Source organism: Urocampus carinirostris, chromosome 20 (assembly GCF_059441175.1).
Source record: "Urocampus carinirostris isolate Australia breed hairy pipefish chromosome 20, RoL_Ucar_1.0, whole genome shotgun sequence".
In the NCBI taxonomy this organism is placed as follows: Eukaryota; Metazoa; Chordata; class Actinopteri; order Syngnathiformes; family Syngnathidae; genus Urocampus; species Urocampus carinirostris.
The window spans coordinates 10,372,077-10,387,329 of NC_142368.1; the positions used below are offsets into that span (position 1 = coordinate 10,372,077).

The window sequence follows — 15,253 nt, forward strand, 5'->3', positions numbered from 1 at the left end:
AAAAAAATTAAGTAAGCAAAAAAATAGAAAAGTGGGGGGAAAAGTAAGAAAAAAAGGAAAAAAATGGTAGAAAAAAAAAAATAAGAAAAACATAATAAGATACAAAAAAATACAGTCGTTTTCTTGCTCCCCATTCACGGTCGAGCACTTAAAGGGACACTGTGTACTATTTGACTGTCCCATGTGGTAAAACTAGAGTGATAAAATCAACAAGGGAGAATGCAAACTATGGACTCAAATTGACCCAACAATTTTTCATTATTTCTAAAAATAAAGTAGGAAAAATGAAATGAAAATAAAAAATATATATATAAAAAAAGAATAAAAATTGAAAAAAAAGAAAGGAAAAAAATGAAAAGAAATAAAAAAGAAGAGAGTAAAAAACAAGAATATGAAAAAAAGGGGAAAACAATTAAAAAAGGAAATAAAACAAAAAGGGAAATTTAATACAAGAAAAAGGAGCAAAATAATAAAATAATAGAAAAATAAATTAAAATAAGTAAAATAAGTAGAAAATAAAGTGGGGGGAAAGGGAAAAACCTAAGAACAATTATTTAGAAAAGTATTCAAAAAAAAGACAGAAATAAAAAGTAATATGAAGAAAGAACAACCAAAAACGAGAATATGAAAAGAATGCATGAAAGAACAAGAAGAAAAACTGGAAAAAAAATAAAATTAGCCACTAGCGGGCGCTAAACAATACACACCGTCTTTTTGAGTAATTCATCGAAGGAATTATAACACGTGATATTTTTTTTTTCGCGGTTTCTTCACTCTCCCGCATAGAGATCGAGGCGAGGGGGGAGGGGAGAGGGAGTGAAAGAAATACAATATGGCCTTTTTCTCTTTTCTTTTTTAAATCTTTTCAAAAGAACCCGTACGACGACAAAAACACAAAAACAAAAAGCCAGTCCACGCTGCTCGTCGCTCAGTAAAAATCACATTCAGCAGTCGCTATAGAAACCATTCTCTGGCATCAGACACGAAAGGATCGCTAATATTCGTAATCCGTCATCATCATATACAGTATTCGCCACACGCGCTGATAGTCATACACATCGTCATCAAAAAAAGGATTTTGGAAAAATAAAAAGTAGAAAAAAAAACTCCCAAAAAACAAAAAAAACAAACAACCACGGAGGCAAGGGGATGCTTTCTCCTGACCGTTGCTATTATTATTATTCACATTTGTTATTTACAAAAAAAGAAGCCGGTACCTGGGAGGAGGAAGAGAAGAAAAGGGAAACCTTTCCACTGAGCAGCTGTTGCATAACATCTGGAATTTCCGACGTGCATCATTTTTTTTCTTTTTTTTGTGTAGTGTCAAGAGAGGATCAGATTCCTCATCCCTGCATAAAAAACATCGACCGAGGGGGACAGGACACGGAACGGATTGAAATAAAGACATATGGAAAAAAATAAAAACATTCTCCCACTTTTTTTTGCCACGGGAATTTTCAGAAAACGCTGACCCAGAAGACACAAATCGAGGGAGGGTTGACTTTTGGATCCAGACCAGAGATGTCAAACGTAAGGCTCGTGGACCGGATCCTACCCATTGGATGATGACGGGCTCTTTTGCCTTAGCGCGATAATGCTAAGAAGAAGAAACAACAATTATGCCCTGCTCTCTACCTGTCCAGGCCTTTGAGAGGGTCTACATCTCATTTTATTGTCATTTCGTCAGTTTTTTTTCCTTTTTCTTCCCAAAATAAATAGAAAGTTAGCGAAAAGTCCAAAAACGAGTCAAAGAATGAAATGAGGGTCTGGTGTTGAAGTACCGCTGGAAGGTACGGTAAACGGTTTAAATTTTTTGGGTATTTATAGCTTTTCACTAATATCTTCATCTATTATCAAATAATTATCAATGTTTAGGTACACATTTCTTTTTAGTATGCGGTTATTTTCAAGCAATTTTATATGCGATGTAGGCTTATATGCGAGCACACACAGTAATATTTTTCTGACCATTGTTTTTGGGAAAATAGGGTAAACATATTCTACTATACACGCTTTAAACTATCTTTGATACACCTAAAAAGTGGATTTTTGTTCCCAATTTGGGTCCTGAAGTCAAGACCAGTTGAGAACCACCGATCCAGTGCTAAAGTCTTAGTATTGTGGAATAAAAAGTAGAAACATTTGGAAGGTGCGTAACTGACAGGACTTTGGCCGGGTCAGGGCGACTCCAACTATTTGCTTAACTGATAGGAATTTGGCTGGGTCAGGGCAACTCCAATCGAGCGCCTGGCTAACCCAACACAGTATAAATGCCACTGTCGCCCAGGCAACTTTGGAACTCGACGGAATGTTTGGATGAAATAAACAACACTCTCTGCTCTCTTGTGTATGTTTTGGGGCGGGGCCAAAATACGTCCTACTCCGAAATAAGCACGAAATGGGGAAGGAAACACACAGATAAAAAAATTAAGAAAAAACAAGGGAATAAAGTAGGAAAAAGATGTTTGAAAAAAGGGGATTAAGGGAAGCAATAAAAAGGGAATAAGGAAAAGAAAAATAAACAAGAGAGAAAAGGGTGAAAAGAAAACTGGGTTACAACTAAAAAAAAATAAACGAGAAGGGGGAAGAAAAAAAGAGGTGAACAAAAGCATAAGGAGGAAATGGGCAGAAAGAAAAAGAAAAAAAAACAAGGGCAAAAGAGGAAAAACAGGCCTTTCGCCGCAGTAACGAATAGGAAAACTCCAAATATTGTTAGTAAAGGTGTCAGGGTGTTGAATTATGTTTTTTTAATAACTAGTTATTAAGATTGTGTAAAGATTATGGTGTGAAATGTATGGCAACGGGGTTAATCAAAAACCCTTATGAATCAAAAAACAAAACGAACGTTCATTAACTTACTACTAAAGTGTGTCGGAATTTCGATTTTTAACTACGAACGTAGGTCTTGTATTTAATATTTCCCGATTAATCGGTCAACACGACTTATTTCTTACAAAATCTAGAAAAAAAGACTCGACTTATAGTCAGGAAGTTGAGACTTATCACAATTTGACTACTGTGTCAAATATTTTGTATTTTTTCCGGAAACACATTTGATTTATTTAGACGCCAATTGAGAAATAGTGTGAGCATTCAATACACTAAAGGGGAAAATATTTCAAAATGGCTGACTGTTCTTAAATTTTTTTCGAGTGGATGGATCATTTAGACAGGAGAGGGATGGGCACTACCAGGCTGTACTTGCCCAAGGCACACCACAGATTTTTTTTTCAATAAATGCAAACCAGTTTTCCGTGTGAATTTGGCGCCATTGAGAGTTTTTGTACATCGATCCTTAATATAAATTGTCTGGCAAAAGATTAACTGCAATTAATTAGGCAAAAGTTGAATTTTTTTGACGATTCACCACTTGTTTTTCCTGACCTGAGTGGGTGAACAACCTAAATCGACATCAGAGCTTCGTTTTTCAGATTGCAATCTGATATTGTCGTGGAATAATGAAGTCAGAGCTTATCGACATAATGAGGACACATTTGTTTGGACAGGAAATTCCAGGCTTGTTTCTCCCGAGTTTAAATGTTAAATGAATGACTTGAATGAAATGAATGAAATTAATAGGAAATAAAGAACTAATGTCTGAAACCGTCAATAACACCAAATTGAATGAGCATTTAACTTCTCTGGTCATTTGTAGTGAATGACTTCGATTTTTTTCTATGACTCGTCATTTTTTTTAACATTTCGGAGTACCCTGTTTCGATGTACGACCCGTAGGGGGCGATGACAATGCCGTTCAAACTAATGCCAGCTGCCGTTGATCGCGGGGGAGGAAGAACAACGGCAAAGCGAAAACTCCATGGAGCGGTGTCGGCTTCGTTTTTAAGCAGACTTGTTGTGGAACAAGGAAACAATTTCAAGCATTTACAAGCACTTCACCTGAAATTCAGCCACTATTCAAACCTTGAAACTCGGGCATTTTCTCAAGGACTTCAAGCACCTTTACGAATCCCCGTGATCCCTTGTGATTATAACAAGTAGGGTAGAATACCGGAAAACAAAAATTTGGAGTCCCTGTTTGGATTTTAGCGATCCGGCCCGCCTTGGATCAGAAAATTCTGGATCCGGCCCCAGAACCGAACGGAGTTTGACATCCCTGATCCCCGAAAACCCCCCGAAAACCATCATAAATTTGAAAATTGCACTCGTCATAGTCCATCCATCCATCCAGATTTCAAATTAAAAGTACAGTAGATTTCAAATTAAAAGTATGGCCGAAAGTTTGATTATGATGCATCGGTGTATGAAAGTATTCACAGCTTTTTTCACATTTTGCAAAGTTACAGAATGGAATATCGAAATTTGATGCACGACATCCCATAATGACAATTTTGCGATGTCGTCCTGAAAAAAATACAATAGCTGGTGTTCGCTCTTGAATAGGCAATCTGTGATTTTGTGGAATAATAAAAGAAAATGATGACTACATTCGACTAATGACATTCATTAGCTACAACTGCCCAAAAATACACTAAAAACAACTTTTTTTCTCAAAAAGTTCAACAAATAGTCGATATTAAATAGATAAAATACAAACTTTAACAAAATGTGTCTATTTGGGCATTATTTAGGCCATTTTTTTGTATTTGTATTTGATTTACTCTATCCTAAAATCAGCCTGGGCTTGAGAATGAGATATATTTTACAATATAATTTAACGTATAATATAAATATTACGCACTTATACTGCACATTATTAACGTAAAATTAAAAAAGGTTTAATTGATGGAAAAAATTCTGTCGAATATAGAACATTATATATTTACCAAAATGAATCCATTTTAAATGTATTCAGTTAAATATTATTAGAATTATAACAAAATATACATATATATATATATATATTAGTATATTTTTTAATGCGAATGAGACTACAGGGTTTTAAAGAAAAATCCAACATTTTTAATATTGTCATTCTGGGATGAGTTTCGAATTGTTTGAAATATTTTTTTCAAACCCATTTTGGAAAACGGAATACTTTCCAAGCACACTGTCTATAAAATTTTGTTTTTATGAATATTTACAACCGATAATGCAATGTTATAATAAGTTTACGAAACAAACAAACAATAAATACATTTTAATTAGCCCACCTAAGGATTTCCATTCCTGTGCCATTCGGACAAAAGTATTGGGACGCACCTCTTAAAGGGACAGCGTGCAGTGTTTTACCATGAGATGTTGCTGCATGGGGTAGTGCGACCGAAAATGAGTGCAAAAAGCACAAGGGAGAATACTAACTACTGAGACTTAGCAAAAAAATGTTTGGTATAAGTCTTACAAGGAGGGCAGCACTTACTGCAGAGAGAGAGAGAGAGTGAGAGAGAGGGGGGGAAGAAGGTGGAGAGAGAGAGAGAGAAGGTAGAGAGAGAGATGGAAGATGGAAAGAAAGAGAGAGAGAGAGAGAGGAAGAGTGAGAAGGCAGGGAGAGAAAGGTTGGAGAGAGAGGGGGAGAAGGTTGAGAGAGGGAGAGGGTGGAGTGAGAGAGAGAGAGACGGGGAGAGGGAGAAGGTGGAGAGAGAGAGAGGGTGGAGAGAAAGGAGAGAGCGAGGGGGGAAAGGGAGTAGGTGGAGAGAGAGAGAGAGAGAGAGATAGTGGAGAGGGGGAAGGTGGAGAGAGACAGGGTGGAAAGAGAGAAGGTGGAGAGAGAGAGAGAAAGAGAGAGATATTACATAAATATACACATATATAGGAAAACGTTAATGTGTCCTGTTTTGTCTTAAAAAACATATTTTTCCATTATCAAACATTTTTGGAAAAGTGCCATGGAGACACTAAGGAGTCCCAAATAGGCACATGCTGATCCAGATTGTTGCCGACCCCCAGGTTAGGCTTATGTTATGTAAAATAAGTTCTAAGCTTATGACCGCCGAGTATTTAAAAAGAAAGCCGGTTTTTATGATGGTTCCATTTATTTTTTTACATGTTCCTTAAATCAATATTGTTTTTCTTTTACTAAATTGAGTTTTTTTTTACCACTAGAAGGCTCTAAAAATGACACACTGTCCCTTTAAATGAATCCGGGATGGTTAGCATTCCGACTTTTCTCCCTTTGCGAATCCGACTCGATACTTTTGCCCTCCACGTCACCTAAATGGAAAAACGCAGCGAAAAACGGAGAGACGGTCGTGGATCGAAAAACAAGAACTTTGTGAGGTCGCGTTAAAGAGCACGTTGCGGTTTCCCTGGATTGTTATCGGGTCCGGGAAGAGACTGAGTCACCAGAATAAGAAACAAAAACACGATGAAATAAGAAAACAAAGACACCAAAAAAAGAACTTGAGTTCACAGTGTGAAGCGAGGTCCGAAAACCAGACCGCGTGCAGGCCTGGTAAAGAGATCGATGAGGTAATCGTAAGAAAGTCGAAAGAGGAAAAAAATAATAATAACTGTGCTCTGAGGTAGGGTGCGGAATGACAGAGCTTTTCCTGATGGTGGCGTCCGTTTTGAGGGAGTCCCAAGTGCACGTAAACCAGGAAAGTTGTAAACAAACTGCTTTGGTGGGCGAGTGAGAGAATGTTTGCTTACCGGCCCTTTCTTAAAGAGACAGTGTGTGATATTTGCCCACTTGAAGTCACTGTCAAGTGCGAGAAGAATACAAACTAGGCTCAAATGACCAAACTGCACCATTTTCCTTTTAGTTATTTTTTTTTGCAGAGAACCACAAAAAGGGGGAGAAAGGAGGACGAAAACAATAAAAAGGGAAAAAGGAAACAGAAAATAAGGGTGAAAACTAAAGAAAAATATGTGAGAAAAGGAAAAAAGAAAGAAAAGGGAAAAGAAAAACGGAGAGAGAAAAATGGAAAAAAGAAAAACTAATGAAAAAATGGAAAAGGGACAAATGTGAAAAAAGAAACTAAAGGAAATATAACACGGGTAAAACAAGAAAAAAGAAAAATGGGGGGATGGAAACACACAAATAAAAAAATCAAGAAAAAACGGGGAATAAAGAAGGATGGTTGAAAAAAGAAAAAGGGGAATAGGGGAAGCAATAAAAAGGGAATAAGGAAAAGAAAAATAAACGAGAGAAAAGGGGAAAAGAAAACTGGGTGAAAACTAAGAAAATAAACGAGATGGGGGAGAAAAAGAAAAAAGAAGTGAACAAAAGCAAAAGACAAGCAAAAGGAGGAAATGGGCAGAAAGAAAAAGGGAAAAGAAAAACAAGGGCAAAAGAGGAAAAAACAGGTCTTTCGGTAACTGTAGCAGCAATGAATATTATTTCATTTCAATAGTTTTCTATCATCACTAGGAGGCACTAAATAATACACACTGTCCCTTTAAAAAAATGGCCATTTCAACACTTGAATGAATTTCTTCACATTTTTCCAAGAGGGTGGTGGGGGAACTACATCCCCCTCCAATTGCAATATGATAAAATACAGTATGTATGTATGTGAGTACGACTCCCTCTCCAAAAATTGCAATGACAAAGACAGCCTCCTTTCACAGAGAACCAGCAGCCATCGGTAAAACTTGAGTGGCCAGAAATTTGAAAGTCCGGTGTGCCTTAAAAAACGAAAAATGGATACAATTGGCAATGCATAGTTTCAAATAAACGATACTGCATACGTGCGGCCTTGAGAAACAAAGAGTGGTCTTTGAGCGCCCTCTTGTGGTTAACATGTGAATCGATTGTTGCTTAAAGGAAAAACAGGGAAAAAAATACACAGCTTTTTTGTAGTTGCACATCGTTCCCTAGCTGTCTAGCTAGTGACCTTGGGAGTTATTTTTGGGTGGTGCGCCTTATACAGTTTTTAAGGATTCAGAGGAAAAAGAACCATGAGTCAGTGAAAACCGATGCAAGACTTACTTATCATCAAATGGGGGAATTTTGTAGAGAAAAACAGTCAATTCTGTATGAACTTTTAAAAAAATCTGCACTTTGTGTAACCGATGATGGTCAAGACCAATGTTCCTTCTAAACGGCGCACTGCCCAGACCTTCTCAGCGCATAAGAAAATCTATCCAGCGCATGAAAACCAGGGCTCCGCCAGAATACGGTGCAGGTTCTCTCTGTGTGTTTTAAACACAACATTTTAAAGTCAATATCAACGCGAGATTGAGTAAACAAAGTGCGAGACTGTAGAGGCGGGGGCAATGGAGAAAGTCCTCGCTGCACCTTGTCCGCAAGTTTTAGTAAGTTGTGCAGTGCCTTAAACTTGTTTCTTGACATGTTTTGCTTTTGTTGTGTTGTCAAACGTCACAGGAGTGTGACTGTTTACAATTACATGAAATATATCGTGTTTTTCTTGGATTATAGGTTGCTGAAAAATCTGGTGTCACATTCAAATAACTTATATACCAAGTATTTTTGCCAAAACTGCTACCACTAAAATGTAAATTGTGCAACGGACTAAACAAATCCACAAAATGTTAATATTATTTAACAAGATACGTTCTTAAAAATGGAAATCTCTTGTAAAAGTTGTAAAAACGTTTGTGGGCCATGCAACCGTTCCAATAGCACAGGGTTGGCCAACCTGGTCCTCGAGAGCAGCATGCCCTCCAACTCAGAAGATGCAAAGTTTAGCTTGTTAGCAAGGGGGAATCAACTCCTTGCCCTGAAGAATACTCGTGCCGGCGTGATGACGGGGCCCTATCGTGGATGCAGTGCCGGAGCTAAGGCTAAGCGGCGTTATAAGTCTTCGGTACCGTCCGTAGTCATGGTAAACTTGAACTCTCTACCAAATAAGACCGACGGACTGGCTGTGCTGGTGAAAACCTTAAAGCATACAGGGAGTGCAGTTTGCTGTGTTTTACGGAAACGTGGCTCACATTTAGCATCCCGGACGCTAACGTGGAGCTACCCGGAGCTATCCGGCTTCAGCGCTGTTAGACAGAGACACAAAAGCATGCGGGAAGCGGAGAGGAGGTGGACTCGCTATCTACATTAACACGAGGCGGTGTAACCCTGGGCACAAAGAGTTCCATCTGCTGCAGGGACGTCGAACTTTCGGACCAGCGTGTGACGTCATCCACTCCGCTGTGGCTAAACTACAACACAGCACCCCGAGGCCATTCTGTTAATCTGTTAATAAACAACAAAAGGATACTGCTGGAGGTGTGAATTTCCCTGCGAGGATGAATAAAGTATCCATCTATCTATCTATCTATCAAGCTGTGTGAGAGCTTGATAATCTAGACTATTGGATTCACCTGAATTGGAGCAGAGAAACTCCCAAAACGTGCAGGAAATGTGGCTCTTGAGGACCGAATTGGAGCTATCCAAGGTACTGAATACCACACTAGTCAATTCATTAATATGTGAAAAATGTGATTGCTCAGACCTGTGGAAGCTTAGAAGGAACATTGGTCGAGACACCCTGATGTCCAAATTCGGGGATCGTCATTTCCTCTGGACGAAACTGTTATGCAACCAGATCTTGTATTAGCCTTCTACGATAAAACGTCAGCATTTGAGGTAAATTTTAATACAAACACTTGATTCTTGTTTTACTTTAGAAGACAGCAGCCACCTTAACGTATTCTGGATTCATGCAAACGTCAACAAACTCATGCTCGTTTCGACTCTGCCGGCACTGTGTGAAAGGGGTGTTCTGCCAAAATTTGTCGCGGGTCATCCGTGAAAGTCTTTCCTTCTGTACTGTACACGGCCACGCATGCATGCGTGGCAAACAACACTGATAGGCTGAGTTAGCGCGGGGGTAGAAAAAAAAACGGGGTCTCAAAGAGACTCAAAGAGAGAGGGGAGGCCAAAGACGGCCTGGTATTCACAGCTGCTGAGATGAGGGCTAACCAGGAAAAGAAGAGTGACTGTTCAATAATCCAGACAGTCACTCACGGTTTTTGTCTTTTATACTTGGTATAAAAATAAAAGAGAGAAAACAAATTCCAAAATGAAAAAGTGAGCAGCATCCTCTCTCGTCTCCCATCCGTAGTTCGCCAATGCATCCTTTTTTGGGACGGCTGTCTGAGCTGACGGAGATGACGATGAAGAGAGAAGAACGGCGACAAAATGGAGAGAGAGAGAGAAAAAAAAAATCATAATTGTGTGTGGAAGGAGAATAAAGAACAACAGCTCAAACTTCCACCAGGCACTGTATTGATAGTTCCTATCACGCAATGTATATCCGGGCAACCCGAGCATTGGCGGCCATAGTGGATGGGCGGTGTATGTTACATTGTGTCTCATTGTTATTGGCCTTTGAAATATGAGTGATGCCCCGATTGGCTCTAACCCGCCATTGGAGAAAAACAATCCGGCATACGCTCCGACGACAACTGCTCCCCAATCAACAAAAAGGACCCGTGCACGTTAAAGAAAAGTGTAAAGTTTCGGGCAGTGTTTCTCAACTGGTGGGTCGCGGACCTGTTTTCAGTGTGATAATGGCCTTTGCCTTAGCAAAATAAAGCGAAGAAGAAATAGTACATCGTACATGGCAATAATGCCCTGCTTGATGTCTTCTTCCTGTTCAGTCAATCGAAGACGTTCCAATTGTGTTTAAGAAAGGACGACACTTCATTTTATTGTGATTTTGTTGTTTTTTTTTTCCCCCCTCTTTCAGCCCATAGTAATGGGTCCCAAGAAAGTTAGTGATACGAGTAAAAAAAGGGGGAAAACAGTAATTACGAAATGATGTACTGGAAGGTACTGTAAATGGGTAAAGTTTTTATTGTAATATGAGCTTTTTACTAGTATATCAATCTTCATCTACATAATCAAATCATTATCGGTGTGAAGCTATCAAGTTTTATAAATATTTGGAGTACAAATTTATTTTAGTACGTGGGTATTTTAAAGCAGTTTTTGGGGGGTCGCTTATATGGGACCTAAGCTTATATGTGAGTGTATACGGTACATTTTGGTTTTGCATGTCGTTTTGTTTTTTTGAAGAGGAAAAATAATTAATCCATTTTACTGTCTCAGTTTTAAAAGGCACAATCCTTGCAATCAATCAATATGAGAAGCGGAATTTCTTTCTTAAACAGTTGAGAAAATACTGGTGTAGGGGTTAGGGTTCAAATACAGCGATCTCTGGGACTGGCTTTGGCTGAAAAACGGCGCAACATCAGCCGCCAGGCGTTTTGGCGTGCCCAGTCCTTACCTGGAGGCTATATTGGCTAAACGGGATAATGGTGCACTCATTTCGGCCATGGATTCAGGGACATTCAGGGTTCTCTTTGGGGCTCATTTCAGTTGGAAAACAACGCACTACTTTCTGTTAGGCTTTACAACGAGCATCGGAAGTCACGGGTATCGGTACTCGGAGGGGAAAAGAAGGTTAAGCAAAAAAAAAAAAGAAGATACAACCCATAACACCTTTCATTTAAATAACAGACATAGTGTAGAACCGTGACAACGTCGAACCGCGTCTGGTGGGCCCATCCAATATGGCCGAGTGTTTACATTCGGAGATGCGCGTGACGTCACATGAAAACTATCTGTAACTGACAGAGAGACATAGAGAAAGGAGAGCATCGCAGAACCAGCTGATACCAAACTTCTGTCGTCACATTCCCGGAAAAGCGAACAAAAAAAAAAACTCCCATTGGAGGGGGGCGCCACCCATCAGAGGTACTCCCGTGTCCTGATTGGACAGCAACCAGGAAGCAAAAGGGAGGGAAGGGTGGTTTATGACCAGGGATGGTGAGTGGAGGGGATGAGCAGCAAAGACAACAACTGCCTTGAATAGGCTGAGGCAGACAGACAGGTTGTCAGACAGGCAGCTCGCCAGCGCCCTCCCACGCCGGACCTTCCTTCGCATCGGCGACACGGGGATCGGAAATATACCGCCCGTTCCCGACACCGTATGACGTCCCAAATCGAGGTGAGACAGCCCAGTGAGAATGGAGTGGTGGTCTTTAAACTGGGGGGGTTGCAGGGGTGTCATCACTCGGTGAGCAGCTGCTGAAGGAGGCTCTTCTGCTGGGCCTGGCTGGTCTGAGCGCTCGCTGGGGGTCCGGGCCCCTTCTGAGTGGCGGCGGCTGGAATGGAGCCTTGACTCAGATAGGAGTCGCCACCCACCAGGTTGACGGTGCACTGGACATCGGCGAACACTTGCACTTGCTGCACCTGCGAACGGGAAGAAGATGCTTACCTCTGTGCAAGGACACTGGGGCTGCACTGATTGGTCGACATTGCCGACAAAAATCGATATAAGAGATAGTCAACAAATTAATTTTACAATCTTCCCCAGACACGTTTGTCCAACGGAGAGAGGCCTCTCTATTTGAATATGAACTCTGCTTAGAGTGTTTCTCTGTTTTGACCAGTAACATAAACATACAGAAATAATGGCATCAACATTGACTACACATACCGAAACTTCTCAAGCTTTGGAGCTTTTTAGTCTGGATAAGATGGATAAATAGACTACTTGCAAAGTTTGCAAAGCAGACCTTGCATATCATGGTAGAAACTCAATGACGCACGAGCATTCATAGAGCATGTCGGAGAATTGAATGAAATGGAGTTTGACTGGCCTTCAGGTAACATTCATGCCAATACGGATTTGATGACATGTATTGTACATTTTATATGTACATACCTTTCCATAAAATAGATCTTCAGCATTATGCCAGGCTGTTTCAACTAATATTTACACTGACTGTGTTGCACCAACAGACCCCGTTTGGGTAGTATGTCTCTTTGAAATGTAGTACATTGAAGCTTATCAAACCATGTTAGTTCACTGTTGAAAAACTTTAAGATGAAAACCCACAAAAAAACTACAAAGAAAGGCCAGCCAAGCATCCTGGGCAATTTGAATGGGTGAGCGGTGGGTGTGGCCAGATATCTGCACAAATAGCGCACTACCATAAATACATGCAGTATTTTTCGAAAATTCACAAAATACCTCTGCTCCTTGTTTTCAAAACCATTATTAACAACTAAAAATAAATAAATTAATGACAAGAAATGTCAAAATGAGACTCAACAATCTCAAGTAATTGCTGGAGAGAAACACATTCAAAGTGGTTTATTTGTTGATATAAGACACAATCTCTGATATTATTATTTCATATATTATCAAAAGATCAAACGTCACACAGTGAAATAAAAGGTGCTGAAGAATTAGCTTTAAGTCTGGAGGGGTTTTAAGTTTGCTATTTTTTTTCCTAAAATATATGAGGGGGAAAAAATTACTTTAGTGGTGTTGTGTCTAAAAGGTTCCCAAACCCTGACTTAGATGGTTCTGAAAAGCGGACTACATTAATCGCAGTGGACGACTAGCGCCCTCGAGTGGTTTGCTCAAGCATATTTCAGGTGCATGTAGGAGATTGTGTGTGTTTGAGTAACTGTTTTCATCATGCTTCAAAGTGTGTCTTTAAATTAGCATATCTATTTCATCATTTTCCAAGGTGTAATGATAAAAATAAAACTTTCATATATTTTGGATTCATTGCACAGCAACTGGTATATTTCATGTCTTTCATTCTTTTAATTTGAATGATTTTGGCATACAGCTCATGAAAACCCAAATGTGTCATCTCCCCAAATTAGCATATCAGGAAAAGGTGCTCTAAACGAGCTACTGACCAAATCATCCGAGTCAACGAGTTAACTCTACACCCCTGCAAATGATTCCTGAGGCTGTTAAATAACCGCAGCTTGGATTATTACTCAAAACCGCAATCATGGGTAAGACTGCTGACCTGACTGCTGTCCAGAAGGCCACCATTGATACCCTCAAGCAAGAGGGTAAGACAGAATGATAAATCTCCGAGCCAATAGACTGTCCCCACGGTCCTGTATCAGGGCACTTGAGTGAGAAGTCTGTGGAAAGCAAAAAGGTGGCAGAAAATACTGCACAACCATTAGAGGTGACCGGATCCTGGAAAAACTGTGGAGAATGGCCGATTCCAGATCTTGGGGGACCTGATGAAAAAGTGAACTGAGTCTGGAGTAGAATCATCCAGAGCCACAGTGCACAAGCATATGCAGGAAAGGGGCTACAGTGGCCGCATTCCCCAGATCAAGCCACTTTTGAACAGGAAACAGTGGCAGACACGGCTGACCTGGGCGACAGAGGAGCGACACTGGACTGCTGCTCAGTGGCGCAAAGTATTTTTCAGATGAAAGCAAATTTGTATGTCCTTCGGAAATCAAGGTGCCAGAGTTTGCAGGAAGACTGGGGAGAAGGAAATGCCAAAATGCCTGAAGTCCAGTGTAGTACCCACAGTCAGTGATGGTCTGGGGCGCCATGTCAGCTGCTGGTGTTGAGTGCACTGGGTTTTATTAACGGGTCAATGCAGCTTGCTATCAGAAGATTCTGGAGCACCTTATGCTTCCATCTGCTGAAAAGCTTTATGGAGATGAAGATTTTATTTTTCAGCACGACCTGGCACCTGCTTACAGTGCCAAAACCAGTGGTAAATGGTTTCCTGACTATGGTGTAACTGCTCAATGGGCATGCCAAATCTCCTGACCTGAACCCCATAGAGAATCTGTGGGATAATGTCAGAAAAAAGTGGAGAGACACCAGACCCAACACTGGATAAGCTTAAGTCCGCTATCAAAGCATCCTGTGCCTCCATGACACCTCAGCAGGCTGATTTCCTCCATGCATTGAAGCAGTCGCTTCTGCAAAAGGATTGAGTGCATAACTGAACACAATTATTATTTGAAGGTTTTTTTATTGGTCGGATGAAATATTCTAATTATTGGAGGTAGGGATTTTTGTTTTTTACGACTATTTGTCCCAAAATAATCAATATTAAAACAATAAACAGCTTGAACTACTTCAGGTGAGTGTTATTAATCTTAAATACACGGAAGTATGATGTTTATCAGTACATTACAGAAAAAAATGAACTTTATCCCAATGTGCAAAGGACCTGTATATCCCCCCCAAAAAAACAAGGTTTTAAATTGTAAAAAATGTTGTCGTTCACCCATCTCAAATGTCTAAGTTCAAATATCTTTCTTACCTGCTGATCATTATACAACGAGGACACTTCCCCGCCGCTATTGCTCAAGCCGACAACGGGCTGCCCCAAGGAAGGTAAGGACCCCACACCGGCTGAGCCCCCTGCCATGGACACCGTGATGCTCATGTTGTTGTACACTCCCTGCTGGCCAAATGTCCGTGCAGTGCCGGGCTCTGGCGACGGACTGAAAAGGCTGTTAAATACAGAAAGCAAAAGTGCGCAAAAATATGCTCACGTATTTGTTTGCATGTGTTTCGTTGACATGCAGTATCTGGGGTAGACCAAGGGTAGAGATGTACTGTATGAGGAAAATGAAAGGGTAACAAAAAACATTGATGCAAAT

At 40.2% G+C, this 15,253-nt stretch overlaps 1 protein-coding gene across 2 annotated transcripts in view; it reads right to left on the reverse strand.

The window, feature by feature from the left end:
* Positions 1–11,287: 11,287 nt before the first annotated feature.
* The window catches only part of ncoa1 (nuclear receptor coactivator 1), a 78,390-nt gene continuing 74,424 nt past the window's right edge, over positions 11,288–15,253 (reverse strand). Inside the window, exons 22-24 of one of the 2 annotated variants that reach the window (XM_088324488.1) lie at positions 15,146–15,208; positions 14,911–15,094; positions 11,288–12,052 (exon numbers count right to left, since the gene is read on the reverse strand). In XM_088324488.1, the coding sequence (XP_088180614.1) occupies positions 11,870–12,052; positions 14,911–15,094; positions 15,146–15,208 (430 nt within the window). In that variant the 3' untranslated portion in view covers positions 11,288–11,869. Of the gene's footprint in view, positions 12,053–14,910; positions 15,104–15,145; positions 15,209–15,253 lie in introns of both variants that reach the window. The other variant, XM_088324489.1, reaches the window with a different exon arrangement.